At 41.2% G+C, this 23728-nt stretch overlaps 1 protein-coding gene across 3 annotated transcripts in view; it reads right to left on the bottom strand.

The window, feature by feature from the left end:
• Positions 1-23728, bottom strand: part of cdh23 (cadherin-related 23) — a 166265-nt gene that overhangs the window by 44237 nt on the left and 98300 nt on the right. For all 3 annotated transcript variants that reach the window (XM_071481036.1, XM_071481035.1, XM_071481034.1), the window contains exons 13-24: positions 23337-23486; positions 22354-22512; positions 11553-11617; positions 10719-10956; positions 9067-9172; positions 8696-8823; positions 4786-4858; positions 3730-3846; positions 3106-3218; positions 2794-2901; positions 682-871; positions 248-393 (exon numbers count right to left, since the gene is read on the bottom strand). In XM_071481036.1, the coding sequence (XP_071337137.1) occupies positions 248-393; positions 682-871; positions 2794-2901; positions 3106-3218; positions 3730-3846; positions 4786-4858; positions 8696-8823; positions 9067-9172; positions 10719-10956; positions 11553-11617; positions 22354-22512; positions 23337-23486 (1593 nt within the window). The remainder of the gene's footprint in view (positions 1-247; positions 394-681; positions 872-2793; positions 2902-3105; positions 3219-3729; positions 3847-4785; positions 4859-8695; positions 8824-9066; positions 9173-10718; positions 10957-11552; positions 11618-22353; positions 22513-23336; positions 23487-23728) is intronic.

The raw sequence follows: 23728 nt of genomic DNA on the forward strand, positions 1-23728 counted from the left end.
GTCACATCAGAAAATCGTTCATGGCCAGTTTTCCTTTAAAACTACTTGATGGACTATACATATGCTATATTAATTAATACTGGCTAAACGAAAGTTTTCTTGTCTGTTATCAATTATAGTTCAACTTCATCTCTTATATTTAGAAGTCTCACTGGAAGGTTTGGTAATAAATAATAAATGCAGGGTCTGTACCATGCTATAACTGTTCCCCTGAAATAAAAAAAAAGAATATATTCTTATGTTTTACCCTAAAAACCGAGGATCCAATGGGCAGTCCCTCTGGCACCTCAGCCACAAAAGGCAGGTTGAGAAAGGTTGGGTCATTGTCATTGAGATCCAGCAGGTTGACAAATACTGTGGTGCTTGCTGATGCACGTAGTGGAGGCGTACCACCTACAGGGGGCGTCAGAGGGACATATAAATACAAAAATATACACACACACACACACACATACACACACACACACACACACCCCACATCTCACGGTCAGAGGAGTTTATTAGCCACTGTAAAAAGTTTCATGGTCAACATAAAACCTGAGGAATAAGGCTTGGAGAAAGAGGGTAATCTCTACTGAGAATGATATAATGCAATTTGCGCTTGCTTACAGATGTTTTGGTGTTTCATGACTGAGACAAAACTGACACAGACATCCCACCACATATATACAGACTACTCACGGTCGACAGCTGAGATGATAATGGTTCTCATGAGTACTGTGTCCCTGGGGTTGGAGCTTTCCCTGTCCAGGGTTATCCCACTGGTGCGGATCTTCCCTGTGCTGCTGTTGATGGTGTAGAAAGGGTTTTCTGGATTTATACTGTACACCACTGTCCCATTTTCCCCATTGTCAGGGTCCACTGCCAACACCTGGAAAGTGGAGAGACAGGAAAACTTTTCTCAATATTTTCTTTGGAATGAACACAACAAGAGGTAACTTTCCCACCACTAGCTTAACCACATACTGTACAAGAATCCTCAAGTTACAGTATATGGCCTAATGAAAGTGGATCAACAAGAAGGGGACAGGGAGGATTTAAGATAGAAACAGAGAAAAGAGAGGAAGAATGAGGAAATGAATAAGGAAAGAGATAAACAGTTATTATAATAATAGTAATAGTAATGAGAACACCTCACCCTCACCGCCAGAACATCTTTACACATGCAACCCTTTGCAACTGCTCTAACATCAGTCAGCTAAAAGAAAAATGGTAACGTCTCTTTTCTGACACAAAGTGGCAATGGGTGATGAATGCGTGAAGCCGGGAGCCCGACTAAAACACTGGCTGATTTTTAAAGAGCTGATCAATTATTCAGTGTGCTGACTAAAAACGCTGGAAACTGGTTAATTGGTCATTAGAGGAACAAAGGTCTTCCAAGTATTTAATTATTAAGGGGACATAGTAGGTTGGCATCTCAGAGGCCCATTGATTAGCAACTGCACAGACAAAGGTAGGTGATATAAGATGTGGGGGAGTGCCAGTTGAACGAATCAATTATGGCCTGAGCAGAGCACATTAAAAAGGAGTGAGAAAATATATTAGCCCAGTCTATAGAACTGTAGCTGTGGACTGACAGCAGATTGGCAAAAAAGTGAATATTATCTTGAAACGAGATATTATAGAATGCTCACTGTGTGTGTGTGTGTGTGTGTGTGTGTGTCTCTAGGTGCTGAATTTAAAAGGCTGCAGTGGTTTTGGTGGGGTGCTCTGATATTTGACTGGACTGATCCTTGCACTGGGCACAGCTACCAAATTCATCGGCTCACTGGACACCTCCAGGAGGACTCAGCATGTGGCCTCTTGTCACCATGGAAACACTGGCTGGGCCAGGGCTACACTGGGGCCAATTACAGGACTGTAAGCCTGGGTGGTCTGTTTTATTGAAAAATGGTCATAGGGGCAACAGTGTCTGTCCACTGAGCGCAGAGAGTCACATACAGTATGCATCGCATCACTGGATGCACCATGAATGAACTCAACTGAGGAATGGCTACAAGAGAACACGAATAAGTGGAAAATGTAGCAGCATTTTAGAAGCACAACACTTGTATCTTTCATTTCTCTTTCCTCACCATTTCTCCATTCCAATCTCTTGCTCCACAAGATGGGTTCTCCCTTCCTTCTATGCCTCGCAGCGGAATAATTTCCTATGCGTATGACTGCAGGCTACATTTTAATTAGCAATCGGACTCCCTTAATTACACTCACTGACGCCTCTTTAATTAATGGACAATCAGGACTTAATTAACAACAACACATTGCCAAAGACACCAGCAGGACAATGAGAGAGTTTGGGGTAGTGTTAGGGTGCTTACTTTGTGATAACCTACACAGTAATGACTGTTTGTCCATCAATAGTCGAGGAGTATACACACAGATACACCTGTCAACATGTTTTCATGTACAGTATACCTTTAATGATCTTGATGATCTGAAAATGATCCCGACTCTTTGATCACTCTGCTCTGAAACCAAGTATTATTTATTAAAAGCGACACCTTTTGCCTGATTCAAGTTTGCAAATTAAACCACAGCCTAAAATCAATAAATCAAAACTGACAAACCACCACTCGAGGATACTTGGCTTCTCTCTATATTTGAGTACAAAAAGTAGATGCCAACATAAGTTGATTCCTAATGCTTCAGACACCACCCATCATACCCGAAATGAACATCAAACGCTAGAATTATTATTCCAGTATGTTCATTTGTGTTGTTCACATGGCCATTTAATTAACTGTAGGCTAATCAACCAGGTAAAGTTCCCCAAGTTGGGCTACGTGCACTCACAGAAATAACATCGGTGTTTATTGGGCTCATTTCCACTACGTTTGCATGGTATGGCTCATCCTTCCACACAGGTGCGTTGTCATTGATGTCCAGGATGGTAATGTTCACCTAATCAAAGTGGGAGAGAGGGAAATTAAGGCCAATCGGTATAAAAGAACTTGGATCAAAACAAAAAGTCATAGTACAAGATACATAGCACGTACAACAAAATATAATATAATATAATATATACCCAAAAGGATAAGATTAGTAATTTCTGTTTTCTGTGAGCTGTAGGTACAATCATATGAATGACAGCTACAAAGTTGTTACCGTGGCAATGCCTGTCTTCTGCTGAGGGCCCACCCCTCCATCCACAGCTCTGACGATCAGGATGTACTCTGACTTCAGTTCTCGGTCCAGCAGGGCTGTGGTGGTGATCTCTCCTGAAACACACATGGAATCAGATCAAAAACATGTAAAAAAAGATGAACCCACCAGGACACATAAATGATGGGCAGGTGCCATTACAAACCAGCTTCTCATGTCAGGATGAATTGAAAGTCAGAATGAATCAACTCAGATTTACAAACAGCTCTTTAAAGTCTCCAGAATGAGTGGTAGGGAACACAATATAAGCTCAATCAGGCCATAATGTGCATATAAGCAAAGGAACAGAGAACAGAAAAAAGGTATTTCAGCCACAGATCTGAATAGACAGAGATGCTTAACATTTTCGTTTTCAAGGAAATTATGAAAGCAAAATGATTTCAATTCAAATTCAAAATAGAAAATTAAATCAAATATTGCTGTCTGTCTCAATTACAAGAATAAAAAAGGGGTAAAATACACACACTTTGACATCATGCATACATGCAGACACGCACACACACACACACACACACACACACACACACACACACACACACACACACACACACACACACACACACCTACCTGAGCGAGAGTTGAGACGGAACTGAGAGGAGCCCTCCAGGGAGTAGATGAGTGAGGCCTGGCCAAACTCCCGGGAGGCGTCCAAATCAGTAGCATTCACAAGCAGCACAGTTGCCCCTGTGGAGGAGAGGGAGGGATGAAGGGAGTGACATAGAAAGAAAGTTACAACTCAGAGAGTGGGAGAAAGAAGGGAAAATAAGGAACTCAGAGACAGAGTCATGGAGAAAATATGTGAAGTCTAGTAAAGAGGAAAGACAGACAGAGACAAGCTGCAGAGACAGACTGAAATGGCATTCACAGAGCTAATTTCTTCACCGCCCCCATCCACAGCTCAACTGATGGCATGGCAGTGAGTGGGTTTATGGATTAGTGGATTATCAGCTTGTTTGGCACAGCCCATACTTGGCACAGTCCTGATCAATACCCAGGCAGGCAGGGAGATGAGAGGCTAGCCAGAGCCGCAGGGCTCGCCCTGAGCTCAGCCTTGTAGCCCAAGCCTTAGGCCCCCAGCTCAGCTGGGCTCAGCCAAGCACTTTAGCCATAGTCCTCTAAACCTCAGCCCTGGCCCGAGCTATGTGCTCCTTCAAAAATCGGGTGCGAAACACAAAAAGTGTCCAGTGTCTGTCTGCTGGAGCTCAGAGAGAGAAAGGGGCGGTCAAATATCTCATTTCCCTGTAGCGACAGAAACTAATCTATTGTCTGGGATAAAAGAGTCTTCTGAATGCATGCATGAGAATGAATATAGCAGCCAGTGATTTTGCCTTGAATAGTCAACATCCTGCATTCTTACTGAGCATTTTAAAACATTATGCAAAATCACAACAAATAAGACAGTAGAGGCCAGAGGAAGCAAATAAGATAAAACATAAAAATATGCCCCCAAGAAAGCAGAGCTATTGGTGAATATGCTAATAGTAAGGCAATTCAAGTAAGAGGAGACTGTGTGTGCTACACACTGTGAGCTGTTTGGAGTGTTTAAGTGCTGTGTTGGTTGTACAGACCAGAAAATGCATTCTAGCAAATAAACTGTAACCCCAAATGTATAAATTGACTCACCAGCAATAATGTTCTCTGGGATTTTGACGATGTAGGACGGTTTGCTGAACTCTGGTGGGTTGTCATTTTCATCCTGGAGGAGGTATAAACATCAACAACAGCTCAAATCAATGAGCTAAACAATGTGAAAATGCAAATGATGCTTAAAAAACAGAACTAAAAAGGGTTTAAAGCTGTCATCACACATTAGCACCGATATTAACATATGTGGGAATTAAGGCAGTGAGGAGCACACAATGTTTTAAACAGCAGACGATAGCTAGTCAGTTGATAAAACAGTAAATGCAATTGGCTAAAACTAACTTCCATAGACTACCTGAATCATGCAAAAGCTGAATAATAGACTAGGAAATCAATCCAAACATTGTTATTAATGGAATTACCTCTAACAAAGGGTGATCAAGACCTGTAAGTTGACAGCCAATGAATGTCTATAACATGGAACAGCAGCCACTGCCTTGTGGACTTCCCCAGAGCATTTATATTTCTCACAACCTCCCACTCATTGAATTAGACTCTATTTCACACCAACGCATCCAGTTGTGTGGCTATTTGCAGAGAGGCTCCCCACTGCTTGAGCTGCTGAGAAATGTTAACACTTAAACAACAGTCACTGGCACCATTATCTATCTGGGTTCTGTGTTACACTGGTGCAAAGCATTGTGTGTGTGTGATGCTGCCAGTGACTGATAAACCCCTGTGGTGTGAGTCATGACACTGTAGAGGACAGAGAGAGAGAGACATACAGAGACATAGAGGGAATACAGAATTGTGCACATTTCTCCCCGTTGGTTTTTGCATTCCTGCATAGATCTCTTCATTGTTTTACACAGTATTTCTCCCTCATGTAGAATGTATATAGATATGCTTTCTGTCCTTGCATATCAAAGAATATTCCAGCTGGATTCATCTATTCTACTCTGTCATTTCCTCTTTTATGACTAAAGAGTTCCATGTATAATGGATGTCTATCAGGGGAAATGAGCTTAGGAGCCAGTAGAGATATTGTTTATGAGCTCTGGTTGCTCATTATACTTTTACTGCTGTATTTATAGAATCTTAGCTCAGCTAGATCAGAAAAACAGAAACACAGAAAAACAAAAAAACTGATAAAATTATTTAAAGGATAACATCTGACATGTGGACAAATTGGTTATACAGTCTGTTTACGTTATAGAAAGTTTAGATTATTCCATCAGGACCCTCTCAAAACTGCAGAGTAAGATTCTCCCAGTGTAACAGAAACACAAACAACAAAAATTATGATCTGTTGTGAGTGAGTGTGAGGGCAAGACTTGACTAATGACTAACATCATAAAATTAGATCTCTCAATAATCAAAAGGGATTCAAAAGCAACCATGCATTGTAGTGAAGTGTGTTATCACTAATAATGATAGATATAAGATACATGACTACATACTGTTGTAGTATTGTAGGACAACAAAAAAGTTGTAGTTGAACATGTACCAAAAGATAGTTTCAATTCCTCATTATATGCACAAAAACATCCACTGTTGTATGAAAACATATTATGTAACTAGTTATGAACTTGTTGGCATATGTCATATTTGTATTATTCATGTATTAATGATAATTTGGACATGAATATGAAAAACTGCTACGTACTGTAAGTAACAAATTAAACCATCCATGTACGACTATCAGTGCATGACATCATGACATGTTCTTTTACACATGGGAAAATACACACGCACACCTAAGATTTACAGACGAGAAATCAAATTGAATGCAATCAGGCTGCAGAGAAACATGCAACAGAAACAGCAGATATCTTGTAGCAGAGTATTGAGCCTTTAATATGTTAAACTATCTCTGAACCACTGTGTGTGTGTGTGTGTGTGTGTGTGTGTGTGTGTGTGTGCGAGCGCGCAGATGGCTTTGACTTTTTCCACTGCCTTAAAATAAGACATTTAGCGATAAGACTGACAAAAGCAACTGAACTGGAAGCTCAGATAGCTGCACAGTCTGTGATAAAAATGCAAACAAAGCTGCAGTCAGACATGCATCAAAACGTACTCATAATAATATAGAATAATGAAACCCAATATATGAAGTTGACACATGTGAAACAATCCAACATGAGCTGGCTGACACCTGTCATACACTGGATCAGCATTTAGAGAAATGAAAGACAGCTTAGTCTTTATTCAGAACATATGATGTAACAGCTCCAGAAGTTTCTCTGGGGCATAAGTCTCAGACCCCAAAGTTTTTCAGAGTCACATCTGAAGGGAACTGAAATGAAAAGATTTCTTTAAGTCTTGAGATCGTGCCTTTGAACGTGGGGAGACTGTAAGGATTTTGTCACAGGGTGTGTCTGCCCCGGCACCAAGAAAGTCATTAAATACTTTCTGAAAAAGCATCCAAGCTTGAGGATTTACAAAAAGTGTAAATTAAACAGATTTTCAGCTAAGAGGAAAAGAGTTATCAACAAACAAGTTTAAAAAAAAACTTTTTAAGCACCTTTCTGGAAGCAAAAAACAAACAACAGTTTTGTAATTTGGGAAGGCTCAAAGGATTTTTACAGAGAAGCACTAACAATGGCAGTGAGGACAAGAATCCTCTATAGAACTGTTTACAAATTTGGTAGCTTGATTATTATTGACAATAAATGTAAATAAAAATAGGACAACAGAAAGCTACAACATATAGCGGTATAAATGAAGACTCCATTAAAAACCAAGCTGGAGGTGAGTATAAAGGGATCAATTTGCATCCTGCACTGTATGAGTTGCCACTCTGCTGTTTGCTTATTCGTTTTTTTTATACTTATTACTAGTACAACAGTGCTGCTGGGAATATTTTCACCTTTTGAGCGTGTGTGTGTGTGTGTGTGTGTGTGTGTGTGTGTGTGTGTGTGATGATCGGAGACACCTAACTCAGTGGGAGCTACCACAGAGGCGGTTATTGGCAGGTGTTTAGGTCTGTGGACAGATTTCGTCACTGCAATAGTGTCAACTGTGCAAGATGCAGTTATGAAAGGTTTCATCTAATGACTGACTGTGAATTCAGCTACATCTGCACTGTGCTTGGTTGAGGGCCACTGGCATACTGGTAATAGTGTGTAGCAAAAAATATGTAACAGACTGTGTATGTATAAAATATGTGCACGTATGTATAATGCTAAAAAGCTCAACAGCTGAACATGTTGAATAATAATAATAAATGAAAACGGGACATATGCTCTGCTGGTTTTGGGAATTGGTGACACTGCCCTGGCCTCACTGACCTCTGGGTAAGAAATGGAGTTACACTGGACTGGCTGAGGTCTGATCTGTTGTTTCTGAGAACATTTATCCAACTCGCTGATCCATGTCAGTGACAAATAACATCTACTAGTGGATTTGTAACAATATGAGCAAGAACAACATTGGAACAGGGAAAATATATTTTCCTCTGCAATCAATATGAACTTCATCATTTTATAGATAAAGCAAGGTTTCTGAATTGTTGCTATATGCACTCATCAATGTATTTGGCAAGACATGACAGTAGGCTCATCATTTCATACATCTTTTCATCTGGGATAAGCTATAAACAGGCCTAGGTTGTATGTTCTGTCCTCAAACTCTGCAAGAAGGATTTTAATGTGTTTTTAAACTTTACACCTACCACACCACAGGTGTGTTGTTAATAAGAACATAAGATGTGTGTGTGTTTTGCTATTAAGGTGGGCTCTTCATCTGACCACAGTCTGGAGATTTTTCTAAGTTACAAAGTACCAGTTTGTAGAAAATGTTCTCTCACAGCTTGAATATGAATGTAGAGGTTTAGAGAGACTGCCATGATAAACAGACAAATCTACTTGTGTGATCCAGATGTGACCATGAATAAAAGTACTAAGTACTAAGGTGTGTGTCTGTGTGTATGTTGCAGGGTTGTACTTACAATCACTTCCACTGTGACAGTGACAGTGCTGTTGAGGGCTGGGTTTCCTCCATCTTTGGCCATTACTGTCAAGTAGATCATCCCTTTGGGAACCTGCTCATAGTCCAGAGGCCTGGTCACACTGATCACTGGTGGGGGGAAGGACATAGGTGGAGAAAGGTGGGGTTTTGTGCTGTATGTGTCTTGTTTGTGATCTACAGCAACATCACAGCTTAGTTAAGTTTTAGGTCAAATAGCAAACAACAACCAAAAATGACACAAGTGTAAACAGGTGTAGAAACTATTCTATAACTTAAAATGCTAGTTTCAACATCCATACTGCAACTGGACTAATCAACCATATCAAAGATTACGGCTGGGGGTGAGTGTACCTGCGTAGCCCTCCACCATGATGATGCTGAAGAAATTGAGGAAGACTGAGGCTGAAGTGATGGTGTATGTCAGGATGTTGTTGGGAGGAGAATCCTCATCTGTAGCCTGTGGGTGGGCAGACAGGGTGGGAGAGTGGAGGACGGCAGTGCCTTTAGTATATGCCTCAGTGACAGTAAAAAGTCCACAGAGAGAGGAAGTTTTGAGTGAGTGGCACAAGAAAACATACAGGGTGACAGGACAGATGCTGCGGTAGACGGCGCTAATATTTATATATGTATGTTTCCACAGCATGGGTGGGTGTGTGTCTGTGCATGTGTTCAGCCAGGAAGATGTCAGTCAGTGATGGCATATTATTGGACAGATTAAGGCTGATTCTGGCTATTAGTGACGCAGGCGTCAATACTGGATGAACACCAACCGAGCCAAGACAAGCCAAGCAGGCAGAGGACAGATGAAACCATACTTTCCAGGGCTAATCCACAACAACAATGATGACACCCCCTCATTATTCTTGAGTTGGCAGGAACTTAAACATGAGTCCTCCGGCTGTGAGGAGAGTCTGCTGGGCCTCGCTGGCATCATTAGAGACTGGACAGGTTGTCAGAAACATTCACTTATATCTCTCCGTAACACGCATATGTCTACTCTTTGATTTCATGCCAAAATGTTGAGTAAGCAACACCTTTCTTCTCCCACAATCCAGTAAGTTGTGTTTTTCTTCTTCCTATGTGACATTTCAAATACTTTCATATTAGATCGTCATTTACCACTCAACGGTAAGAAGAGTTTGCGGGCAGCAAATCAAACAGATAAGCGGCAAAGGAAGTAAGGGATAAGAAGTGTGGAGAAAATGAAAAAAAGGTTTAGCTGTAAGAAAGAACAAGTACTGTAGTAGGAGGCACAAACCTCACAGGCATTGTTTGGAGAAAGAAAGAAGCAAACAGCTGAAAAGCCTCTCTTTGCTTTGTCTCTCAACACATCCTCTCCTTCTATCTATTTCAGTCTTTTTCCTCTTTCCTCCTTCTCTGCCTGTTTTCCGGAGCAGTAGTGTGTGAAGGTGTGTGTGTTCTTGTGTATGTAGGTGTGTGTGTGAGTGTGCATGTTTGTGTGCATGTGTATAGTAGGTTCCAGGGCATATCGCTGACACACAGAATTGTGCAACTGCTGTAATATCAGCAGCATTTAAAGTTAGCTCAGACTAATCAAACACAGGGAGCCAAGCGTTGAGCCTGGTCCTCAGCTCAACTCCCACAATGTAAGCACGAGCTACCACAGTGCACTGGGGCAGGGTAAGTCACTGCTGCACCCACTGCCACAAGGTACATAGTAGCATTTCTCTCCAGAGCTCAATCAAAGGAAATGCTGAGCCATTAGTTACCATTGGGCTTGTGTACCTCTGCCTTTTGTGTGGCAGTGACTGATGACCAACACACCGGGGCAACTTGTTCTTCACACAAGCACATAACTGCATGATTATAGTAAAACAGACGAAAAAGGAAGTCAGACGAGGGGAGCTTTGGTTTTCCTGCCCTCCTCTTTCTTCCTTTTTCCTCTGTTCCTCTGTTACTGTCAAGAACAGGAATAATTTAATCTTAAATCAATAATTTATTCTATAACTATAACCATACGTGTGATTTCAATCACGTCTCACCCTGACTCGTGCCACCGGCTGGACAGCCTGCTCGTTCTCTCTCAGAGAGCCCACGTACGCCTCCTTCTGGAAGAGCGGTGCATTGTCATTGACATCCAACACATTCACACGGATCCTCCCTGTCGTCTCCTCACCGCCACCGTCCCTCGCCAGCACAGTCAGCGTGAAGCGCCGCATCAACTCATAGTCCAGACTGGCCCGCAGAATGACCCAGCCCGTCTCATCATCCAATGAAAACCTGGAGGGGGAAAAAAAAAAGAAGTTGGAGACAGGTAACCTCAAAAAAGTTTGAGGAGGATTTTTAACAACATCTTCTTCTCATGTTAATAAGGTACCTAAGTTTGTATGTACACACATTATAACAATTTATTAATATTTAATGTTATAAGAGGAAAAATATTATCATTGTTCAGACATCAGATAAAAGTGTGTGTATCTGTATCTGGTCTACTGTAGAGTTTTTTTTGTATCTCTTTTATTAGTAATGACTTGTACTGAACAGCTAATGGTTTCTTTTAGAGGTTTAATAAAAGGCACATTACAATGCATCAAATGATGACTGTTCAGAATCTTATCATTCTAGTTAAATGCAATAAAAACATGTTTAATGTGAGTGTATGTTTTCCTTTGTATGTGCTTCTTTATGTTTGTGGTCTGAAGAGAGCAGATGTAGGGAACAGTGCCAGATATCGTTGTAGCTCAGCTGTCTCTAGCGAGGCTGTGTTGCACAAACACTGCAGTACAATCGTTCACAAGTGGCTAAATACATGAAATATTAATGTGGCTGTATGTTTGTGCGGACTTTTTGAGTATGTCTCTGTAACTGTATCTTACTGGTCTGGCTCGTCACTGAAGTAGTAACGCACAATCCCAAATGTGCCTGCATCTCCATCTGTAGCCTGTACAGAAAAGACAGTGAAAAAAAGGTTAATTGTCAAAATCAGTTTACTTTCCTATAAAGGTTTATAGCACATTCAGCCTCTGTTGTCCATCACTTTTGCTTTTCATCCCATTTTGTGTCTTTTTTTTTCTTTGCTTCACCTGTTAATTTTCTTTTATGCTCTTTTGGGAATAATTTGCAAATGTATTTTCATGAGGGGAAAAAGTGCTAAACTCTTAAATCAAGTTGTTGCCCTGTTAAGTGTGTGATTAGGTGTTGCTGCCTTTTTCAAATGCTATTGTGAAAACTCAAGTGAGGAAAGTTTATGCTGTACTGTTAGTTACCACAGGCACAATATGCCAGCGAAAAAGTGCTGTGACTTAGTTTGTAATGAGCAAAACTAAATTATGATTTTGTGACAACCAGAAATTCCTGACTGGGACATGTTCAGTACATCAAAGTAACAGATATGTTTCTTTCTATTTCATGTTTATGTAACTGTTATATTTCTCCCCTGCATACAATTGTATTTTTGTGTATGTGTTCTCATGTGAGGTTAACAACACTGTATTTGCCGGCATGATGCACCCGAATAGCTGCATAAAACAATCTGTCTTGACTGAGTGTTGCTCAGTTTCCTAAATTTCTCACTCCAACAGCTGCCTATGACTTTATGACTTTATGATAAAACATGCAAGCCACGCTTCACTCTCCAGAGGTGTTGACTGGATTTAATCTGATGGGGGAACTGATACATTTTCCTCACCCACATGACCCACCGCTCCCTTAAAAGCAGTAACAACTGTTGTCATATGTTTTGCAGATAAAAGGGGTGTCAAACAAATGCCACATAAAGAACAACACTTTCGGGAATCTTGTACTTTATGAAATGCCACATTAACACAATCCGTCTTTGTAAACACATGCGTGCGCATGTGCACACTTGTACTGGCGCTTACACACAGGGTGTTGTGTTGGCGCTGATGGATCGCAACTGGAGAGGCTGTTGTAATAGAGTTTCACTTCAGTGGCTCTGCAGTCAGTTGAAGGGCCAAACATGTCTGCAGCCTGCTCTGTCAACCACAATGCCGGTCACTGTGATTTAGTGATGCCCTGATACCAACCTTTTTATGTAGGCTTGTGCTTGTGTTTGTAGAGCTCATGCTTTTATGAATTTGGCTGTGACTTATGAATTTGAAAATGTGCATAAGAGGGACTATGCTAATATGTGTTGAAAAATATGTGTTTTTGCATTTGTATTTGTATTAGTGTATATGTGTGAGGCTACATACAAAGGCAAATGGGTCAAAATATGTGTTGGTTAATACTGATCTGCTCCTTTTTTGGCTGTAATGTGGATATATGTGTGCACATTTGAGTGTGTTAGAGAATATCTATGCCTTCTACATCAAATGCATTGATGGATACGTGTGTGCGTCTGTGTGTGTTGATGCTTATCTATGCAGCCTCTCACAGATGGAACAACGGCTGCAGCTATCAATGTGTTTTTTTTCCCCCCTTCTAAAAATTACACCATGCTGTTTAGCTCAAGCCCGTAATTTCACCGAGAGCCTCCACCACATTGTCCTGGATGGTGAATCGATGTTTCTTTTTAATGTCCAAATGGCCCTCACTTTGTTGTCAAGTGCACTGAAGCACATCCTGCTCAATGAGCAGAGAGTAGGACACTAAATACTTGTGACTCCAGTCAGCTTCCCATATTAACCTCTTTCATCCATCGTGTCTCCATGACCTCATCATTTAATGCCACTCAACTCTCACTCCACTCACTCTTTTTGCATTCTAACCCATCCCTCCCTCCTCCTCCTCTTTCTCCTTTATCTTTCCCTTTTTCCTTCTGTCTTTACCTCACTCTCCTCTCTGCAACCTGGGCTCCGCCTCCGTCTCCACTGTCTCCACTCTCCTCTACATATCTCCCTCGGCACACTCTTCCCCCTTGACGCCTCTCTCCCTCCCTTGCTCCCTCTCTCCCAGGTGACTGACAGGCCCATAAGTGCTCCAATGATAGTGGTGGGGGTGTTAGCGTGACAGCTATCGAGGCAGTGACAGGAGCCAGGCTCAGCCTGGGAGCTAATACTGCCTCTGCTTCTATGGCCAAGCCCCTCTCGCCATGACGGCAGACAGGCAAGGAGAGAGAGTGAGAGATAGAGAGAGAGAGAGAGAGAGAGAAAGAGAGAGAGAGAGGGAGAGAAAGAAAAAGATACAGAGAGAAAGACGATAACTATCTTTTCTGCCCCCCACCCCACCCCCCCGGCAATCATTTACCGACCTGTTCCCTTCCTCTCTCCCACCAAATGATCACCATGACAGTACGGCCCAGTCACTTTGCCAACTGCTTGCCAAAGACTTTCAACTTTAGACACAGAAGGCCCACAGCAGATGGACGGTGGAGATTGGTAAGGGTTTTGCTGTAATTTAACACCATGGGGCCGGATCCCTGACACCAGGGTACATTTGCCCCTGTCGCCATGGTAGCTTTAACTTTTTTGGTTGGGGAGCTGGAGGTGATGGAAAAGTTGGTGAGGTGGGTTGTACAGCGAGAGAGAGAGAATGTGTATAAGATTTAATGAGGAGAGAAATTACATGGAAATAAAGCTGGGCAATGTGCCTAACTAATGTGCCTTACAACCTAACTTACAATTACAACAAGTATTTAAAACACAGAAATGATTCACAGTGATAAATATTTTTCATGCCAAGTAAGCAAAGCTAATGGATTCATAAAACATCACTTTTTAGGGACCCTCCAAAATACCTGAAAAGAGATGAGTAACAAGAATCAAAAGAAGTATGGAGGATGCACTTTGCTGTGAGTGCTTGCCATTGACCAAGACTGTATAAAACCCTTTTGGCTGATTACCTGTTCTCCTACTGTTGAGACACCCAGAGATGAGATAATGGCAGTATGTGTTGTAGATAAATGCTGGGCCCCGACGGCAGCGGTGAAAATCTCCCGTGCTAAACAGCAGAGCACTGAGGTATTGGAGTTAGTGTTCTGATCAAAATCCAAACTAAGTTGTTAAGGAGTTTCTGCACAAAGAGTCAGTGCACTGCTGATTGCCAATATAAACTCTGCAAACCCTAGGGACCTCAGGCAGTAACTACAAAAGAGAAATTAGTTCTCAGTTGACCAGTTTGGTTAAATGATGTGTTTCTTCCCATCAGAGAGGAGAAGCCGGCAGGCAAACACAACTCTGTGTGTGTGGTATTGATGTGGGTGTACCGGTGTACCGGTGCACACATTTGTGTGTCTGCATGCCTGTTAATGCAAGTGTGACAGAACGTGTGTGGTGATTGGACGCATGTACTGTGTGTTTTTGTATGCAAAGTATAGTGTGCATGTGAGTGCATATGTTTGTGTGCATGTGGAAAGGACACACATGGACAGAGATGCATAGTGCTTCCAGGTTCATTCTTCAGGTAAATATGCACCCCAACCACTTACAGTATAAACTCCTATTATCACACTCAATTGCTTTCAAGAGAAAGCAGAAATGAGAGCTTCCCCTCATCGGCGACAGACAGACAGGGGTAGTGTGTGTGTATGTGCATAGTCTAGGCTTGGGTTGAGGGGGTACAGGAGCAGATTATCAGCCCAGCTATCTCTTGGACAGTGAGGGAGGTTAAAGCTGCACAGGCTTTTCTATCTTGAGTGAGCTGGAATTTGAATTGATTGGCTCCTAAAATTGCTTTTTCTGCAGGAGCTTTGAGAGGCATAGAAAAGGAAACCAATTACTGGCTGTCAAAGCCTGCTGTCAAAATAGAGATGACCCCCAGTCCAAACACAGACAACCTCCTGTGTCTTAGTGTTTCACACCTCAACACAACCGCAAACAATAGATAACATACTCCCACACATGCACACACGCACACCAGAGTGAAGATGTCCAGTGTCTGACAATCATTGTGGAGGAGAGAATGATGAAGAGACGGGTGTCAGGTTGTCTCCATCAGCTTCAGTTCCTCAGCTGTGGTTAGCTCCACTCATGCAGGCTCTTTTAAAGGCTTTGTGTCTCACTTTCTCACATTTTCTCTATCCACAACAAGATCATAGATCAATCCTTGTCAATTGCATACAAGTGGGAAACAGAGAACAGTTATATTTAAGCCCCCCTTCGTGTTAACACTCTGCATATTTTCCTGTATATGTGCAGAACATCGGTCATATGGCACATTACATGCTGTATACATTTGCATATTTAAGCAGTATGTCATCTCAGCAAAATAAAGTGCCTCTGGATCAGCAGTGCTATTGAACTCACAGGTACCATGGGAATCAAATAGAAATTCAGTGTGAGACACACCTGTCTAAACAGGCTGCAAATCACAGGTTACAGAACTTGAATTTTCTTCACATCATGTCTGCTCCATAATCATAAGTAAATAAAATAAATATTGAAAAAAGCTTTGTTGTAGATTAATAAAGTTAAAGGTTCACATTTTCTCTCACAGCAGTACTGACATGCTTGGATATACATTTATACAGCTATTGACGGCTGTAATTATCCCTCTGGTCTACTCTGGCCACAGAGAGATCCCTTCCTAACACAGTTTCATTGTATGACACAGAAAACAAAATCCACAGTCCTTGTTCTGTCTGCTAAAGACTGCTGAAGCCTCAGCGCGAAGTTTAAGAACGCATTTTTACACTGGACTGTGAATTTTGCCTCTTCCACTGAGGTGTCCATAAAGCAAGTGGATTTCACTGATCAAGGTTGGTTTTGAAAAATAGTATCAAAATGTGTTTTGGAGGACGAGTGTCACAATACCACTAAAGGTATGACTGAAAGAAGCTTTTTGTTTTCTAGGGTGTTGGGTTTCCCTCTCCTCTCAGTGACTGTCGTGGTCTCTGTTTCTATGTATACAAACTGCCATGGGATTGTGCAGAGCCTGTTTGTACTGCTGATCAATACTACAGAGCAAGGCTCAGAGCGGAGCAGCTGCCTGGAATATGCCTAGAAACTCTGACTCCATATTGAGGCTTTCCCGAGATATGTAATGATCACATCATGAATACCTCCTCACCAAAGACTCCAGTGACTAAACTCATGTGAATGAATTTATATATTCTCTCCTTAATTATAGTATTGTACTCTTTGCATATACAGGTAAAGCTGCAGATGCAAAGACTCAAACCTCTTCAGCAGAGAAAAGATAAAAAAACCTCACCTACTTGGATCAAGCAAGGGCCGACTTGCATCTCTTGCCAGTCCCCCAGCTGTGACCTAGAGAACCCGTGGGGGTTGATGGGAACTGTGTCTGTTTTTACTGCGGACACTTTAGCATAATGGTGATGGCGAATGTACGTTTACGACTGCTTTATTTCTCTAAACCATTAACAAGCAGGTGGGGGTGCTCACAGCGACTGCTGCCCGTCGACAGGATTGAACAGCCTGTTTCGATTATCTCCTGACCACCCAGATAACAGCAAGACAGAGAGAGAGCAGGAGAGAGAGAAGCAACACTTTAACAATGTATACTTTGGTACAAGAAGAGTCCCATAAAGTGGAGTGGATGTCTTTACAGCACACTGTGACAGCTTGCAAGATAAATTCTACCGTTTGCATGCATGCACAGCCACTTTATAATTATTCCAACCACATGTGAAACACTAGAAAAAACAGCTGGTACCTCTGGAACAGAAGAAAAGAGGTGGAGAGAGAGAAGGAGGGAGGACCATATTGTGGGTATAATCTGGAGATAGTTTGAGCTGCCAGTGAAAAGACTTAATGCAGAGCTCTGGCTGGCAGCTTCACTTTGCCAACAGGCCTTGGTCCTCCCCCTCTCTTTCCCTCTCTCTGCCTCTGTCCTCAGTGATGGAGAAATGAGATTAGCACAACCAAAGGGAGGATGAAGAAAATGATAAAGAGTAAAGAGTACGACATAGGGACATACTGAATATAAGGGAGAGGACAAAGCAAGCATGTATGGATGTATATGGCATCTATTGTATGGTTATGTGTTAGGTAGCAGGGCTGACGTAAAGAAATGACAGTCACATACAGTGAACACTACTAAGCATTTTTGGTCCTAACTTCTCAATTATGAAGATTTTCTGTTATACATCATTGTTTATTGAATATCTTTGGGTTTTGAAAAACAGTTTGAGAACCTCATCTTGGGCTTTAGGAAATTGTGATGATTTTTAACTATTAAGATATTTTAAAGATCAAAGATTCATCAAGCAGCTGAAAAAATAATTGTCAGATTGAACCATAGGGAAAATAATCATTAGTTCCAGCTGTTGTTGTTTTATCTGTAATTTTAACACATTTTTTGACCATTCAGTGCTGCAACACAGTGGTAAAGAGCATTTTAAAATGTTTTTATCAGTATTGTCTGAGTGAAATGATTGAATAGATTAGGAGATGACCAAGAACTGACAGTGAGCAAATCTTGGGAAAGTTTAGACTTTTCACTAGTCTCAAATCCTATTCGTCCTCTGTCGTGCACAACCTTTCACATCCTGTCTCACAATGTCACAACACCCATGGTAAATGCCTCATTATTAACAGTGACTCTGTGTCAGCCACCACTAGCAGGAGAGAGCTGGGCCTCACCCCTTTTATTAGAATAATGAATTATAATTAGCGTTGTGACTATTACCCCATAAAGGCCTGTCTAAACAGTGGTGGTAGCAAAACATCCTCCACTATGTAATTTATAAACTTCTGCTAGAAGCATTTATCATTGTGCCTTAGCCTTCAAACATACAGCATCTGCACAGAGACCATAAAACACACAGCACGGCACTGGTAGAAGACGTAGACCCTAACCAAAGAACAATGCTGAAATCGGATATATATTTTATAGAGGTAGAGCCCACTACAAGAAGAAAGGAAGGTGTAGGTAAACTGTACCTCTATATGTATATGAGACCTGCATGAATCCTCATCATACATATCCTCTAAGGTAGAGACTGATGGGTAGACAGAGCTAGATAGAGTGTAATCCAAGCAGAAACAGACAGGGAACCACAGAGTGAATCAATGCAACACCTGAAAACCATTAGCAATCTAATGGTAAAACAGAGAAAGGGGAAAAACAACAATAACCGAGGGCATACAATAAATAAGAAATGAAAAAAGGCAAATTTTCTGAAACCCAAAGAGAGATGATCAGAGTGATTCCACTGATACGAGCAGCTGCTGGTGTCTAAAGTCTCCAGGGTAGGGAAGAGACAGAAAGAGAGAGAAGGGAGAAAAGGACCCAGACAAAAGAGTAAATCACAATAAATATTTATAATCATAAGTAATGCTGCAGACCATAAATATTAAACAGCCACTGCCTCTGTGTGTGTGTGTATATGTGTGTGTACTCGTATGTTAAGCGTAAGTGTCCACAGGGATGCAGGAGAGGGCACCGAGTAATGCATTGACTAACATTGTACATAAGCTCTGATCAGATGAGCTATGAATATTAACCTAAACAAAGCATTCAATTGCATTATCAGATTGCTTGTTTGGCACTTTTTAAAAACAACTGGGAACCAACGTGCATAATTTCAATTAGCATAGGTATAAAGTATTATATAAACATCATCCAGACCCCACCCTCTTTACATACAAACCACCTCCACCACATTACTGATAGAGTGCACAACTGCAGAAATACTTAACTGTTTAGGAAACAGTAATGTGCCAAGCTTTAGAAAGTATCTGCTTTATTGTGAGAGAAACTATTATTAGTCTCATAAACTTAATTTAATGATTCTCTCGGCTGTTTTTATATGATATACAATGAGGTCCACATCGCCACCCAAGTGTAATTTACTCATTTAAACTGATGTCATTCTACCCTAAAATGACCATTTTCTAAGATTATGCAAAACTCTTTTAAGCCTGGTTGACTTACTTACCATGACAAAAATACAAATATCTGAAACAGTTATAAAGGTGACCTTCAACACTATTTAAAGGAATCATTTGACTTTTTGGGACATACGTTTAATTACTTTCTGTCTGAGAGCTAAAGGAGAAGATTGATATCACTCTGCACACTCAATATGAGGGAAGACCCAGTAGCTGATTAGCTTACCTTAACATAAAGACTAGACGCAGGGGGAAACAGCTAGCTTGGGTCTGTCCAGAGGTAAAAATAAATCCTCCTGCTGCACCAGTGCCTCTAAAGCTCTCTCATTAAGTCAAAACCTAAAAACCACCAATTGTGGTGGTTTTACAGGGAATCTTGTGCTTTAGCCATTTCTTGTCTGGGCGCAGTGTCTTCCTGGAATCTCGTCATAGCCGTGAGCTTTAGAGGTGCAGGTAGGTGTATTTTTGAGCCGTTCATCTCTAGTTACATAACTAATGCGCAGACATTAGAGTAATGATGGTGGTAGAAATCAACTCTACGCAAGAATGCAAATGACTATATTTTCCAAAATGTCTAACTATTCCTTGAATTCACTTGTGTGTGTGTGTGTGTGTGCTATGGCACATTGAGGAGGGCCTACCGCAGCACCTTGAGAGACTAAGAATGACAGAGTTGTCCTCCCTTTTGGTACTAAAACATAATTTGGCCACCATCTGTTGCACCTCACAGCCATCTGACAGAGAGCACCGAGAGGCAGGTCTCAGCCTAACAATCTGGTTATATTGTACTGCCTTGAGTTGTTCACTGCACTTAGACAAGCAGGCAGTTTGAACTGCTGGAAGAGACCGAGTGAGACAGGTACATTGAGTGTTAGGAAAAAGAAAAGGTGCCCTCCATTTGAGCAAAACGACTCTTAAAAGCACAGGTACGGAAAGCTGTAAAATAAAGTACAGAATAAAATGAGCTTGAGTTAAGTAGAAATGTATTATTAGTCCTGTGATAACAGAGCAAGTTGTTAGGAGCCTCATACCTTCATTATGTCACACTTCAACTTCAACTTAATATGCTTTTCTACAGTTTGCAAGTCCTTAGGAGTGAGGCATGGGCAGGTTAAGTTGTTATTTTACCTGGTGCTGACTCACAGGGTTGGATTGAACAGTGTTCTAGCTCACTGAATGTAATCAAGGCTAGTTTTACATTTCTACACTCTATGCACTATAATTTCTACTGTACATTTACAAGACAGACATCATTCTCTTTATAATTTCTCCACTTTCACTCACATTTCTGTCTGAACAATCTGAGGCAGCACACCAACAGTCTGATGGATTTCATTTCTTTCTGTGCTTCAACACAGACTTTGTAACTTGTTTTAAACAATGCATCAATGCAATGCCCATTCCAAAATAAATCACACATTATACACACAAACACGAATGAAGCTGCCATGGCTTGTTTGATCAGACTGCAGCATATAAATAAATAGTCTCAGCTATTGTCATTGGATTACAAACGTTGTAATTTACCGTCAGAATTACTAATGAACCAAATTATAACAGACCCACATAAGTAAACAAGTCCGTGCAAACACATTAGTGAACATACACTTCAACCACACATATGAAGCAAATTGTAATCTTATGGGATAACAAATGGAGAAAGGCCTACAATTACCAATGACTTTGTCTGGTTTTAGCCATGTGTTGACCTTGTGAGTGTGTGTGTGTGTGTGTGTGTTTCTCTGAGCCTCAGAGCCAAACAAGCTGAGTGTGGGAAACATCTGTTTAATCTCTATGTGTATTTTGTCTCCAGTGCATCTCAAAGGCTTGTGTATGTGTGTGTGTGTATGTGTGTGTGAGAGAGAGAGCAGGTCAGAATATCAAAACCCTCATCTAACAGTGTATAATATACGAGTGCTGCCATCCATGCCAGTGCGGTCCTCACTGAGAGCCGTCACATCTCATTCTATTTACAGCCCATTCACTCTCCACAGCCAGCATCAGGATTCCACGGTGGGCCGCACGCTCCAGCACGAGGCCAACATCAGCCAGAGTTATCGGGTATTAGACTGCCCTGAAATCTCCATTTCATGAGCACCCTGTCTATAAACACTATTGATTTTCACACTGTGCTTGTTGCACTTGTATCTAGTGGATTGTGGGCGTTCTGTCACAGGAATGGCTGGTAATGAATAATGATTCAGAGTTAGAGGGAGATGTGGGAGATTTTTTCTCATCTGGTCAGGACATTGACTGAGGGTGAGCGCTGCTGAAAGGTGGGACTCTGAGAAGATGAGGTGGTGTGACCTCAAGGACACTTCAACTGTGAGAAACTAATCACAGGCAAATAGAGCTGGAGGGAATGATTAATACAATGTACGTTTTGGAAATAATTTGAGTAATTGGATTAGTTTTAACGGAGTCAGTCCATTATTATCAATATCTGTAATATGAATCCAATATGAAAAGTTAGAAATATTAAGATCCTCAGATCTTAACAGACCAAGCCAAAGTTGAGTCACTGATTTTTTAAGGACATGCATTAGTTGCCAACATGGTCATTCAGAATCATAAACACACCAGATTTCAGTGTTAACTAACAGTGACCCAGTACTGTAAGTAGTTTTTCTTTTTGGTTTATTTGTGCTTTTGTCTGAGGCAGCCTAGCATAAGTCACCATAAATCACGACTCATATGGTAAAGTCTCAAGTGAGTACTGGGTCACATGGGGCAAACACAGTGAGATTCATTCCCAATAAAACAAGCCCCATAAAGTTACTAGTGCAAACCAGGTTTTATTATAAACTCTTTAGATTCCAGTGAAATTTATCTTCAGGTATAAATCACAAGAAATCGCTCTGTGAGTAATTTATCACATTCTTTGCTGTATGAACACTTCACAGAGGTTTTCGAAGACACTCACCAAGATACGTAACAGTGAGGTACCAGGGGGGGTGTTTTCAGGGAGGCTGATGTTGTAGAGCGGTCTGCTGAAGATGGGCCGGTTATCATTCTCATTGATTAGCTCAATAAAGACACGGGCAAATCCCACATGGTCGGACATGGACTCATTGGCATAGAGCTGAGGAAAGAGACAAGTCGTACATTATACACTTCAGATTTGATTGTAGCCTCAAACATTACAATTCAGTTAATTAAGAAACAGCAGATGTTTAACATTAATATATTTATACAGAATATTTCCCATTTTTAATTTGCTATTGTGTCAAAGATATTTCAGTCATAAAGAACTGACTTGTTTAAGATTTGGAGATCTTGTATTATAGACTAACCAGGGCACCCTCTGGTTCTGTAAACGGCTCAGGGGTAAATTGAGGTGACAAAATACCAATTTCACTGTTCAAACAAGGCTGCAGTGCTGAGAAAGTGATATAGCCCCAATCTGACTGAGCCTTTTGTCCAAACAAATAAAAACAAGTTGCAGGAAAAATAATGAATTCATTCAGTCTTGTTGCTCAGAAATCAGGCGAGGTCCACAGCTCATTCAAGGTCAGCCTCACAGAAGGACAATGTAGCTGCTCTGTCTCCAGTGACTAAATGTTAGGTCATCAAAAGAAGATTGCATTCTCTTATTCTACTTTATATCTCTTTAGAAAACGAATCTGTTGGACATTTACTGTAAGTGAAAACATATTCAGCAAGTTGGGCTCCTAGGCAAGAATCCTGCTTCTTGAAAAATATTAGCTAGAAAGCTGTGGGTTGTGAAGGGGATGCTGGCTATTGTGTCCCTCCTCCTGATCCTTGTATATATATTCATGCAGTTTTTCTCTCATACCATATAATTCTTATCAGAGTCACAGGGACTGGACACCATCCCAGCATTCACTCTCACGTTACTGTTCAGATGCACACTGTAACAACACTGATAATAAGTTTAAAACTCACAGAGAAACTGTAGCTGCGAATCTGTTCAAAGTCCAGAGGCATGGCCACCCTCATCCTGATGTCGGCACGCCCCTGTACTGCTGTGGGGGAGATGGTGAAGTACTCTGAATTGTTTCCTGTCAGAAACACCTGGAACATGCTGTTCACCCCCTGCCGCAGGAAGGATAAGAGAGAGGCAAATATAGAAAAATAAAGAAAAGAGGGGTTGTTGAAAGAGAATGAGGGCAAGCAGTCACATATGTACTAAACCGCAAGTGACAAATGTCGACAATAATGCCCATGCTAAACTATTACCATTGAATTTTTAGAATTCATTATTAGACTAAATTCACAATTCATAACAGTGGTACAGAGACTATAAAAATACACAGAAAGGTAGAGCCGATACCTCA

This window comes from Trachinotus anak, unplaced genomic scaffold (assembly GCF_046630095.1).
Source record: "Trachinotus anak isolate AG129_WGS33_773 ecotype Australia unplaced genomic scaffold, CSIRO_AGI_Tana_v1 ptg000007l, whole genome shotgun sequence".
Classification (NCBI taxonomy): Eukaryota; Metazoa; Chordata; class Actinopteri; order Carangiformes; family Carangidae; genus Trachinotus; species Trachinotus anak.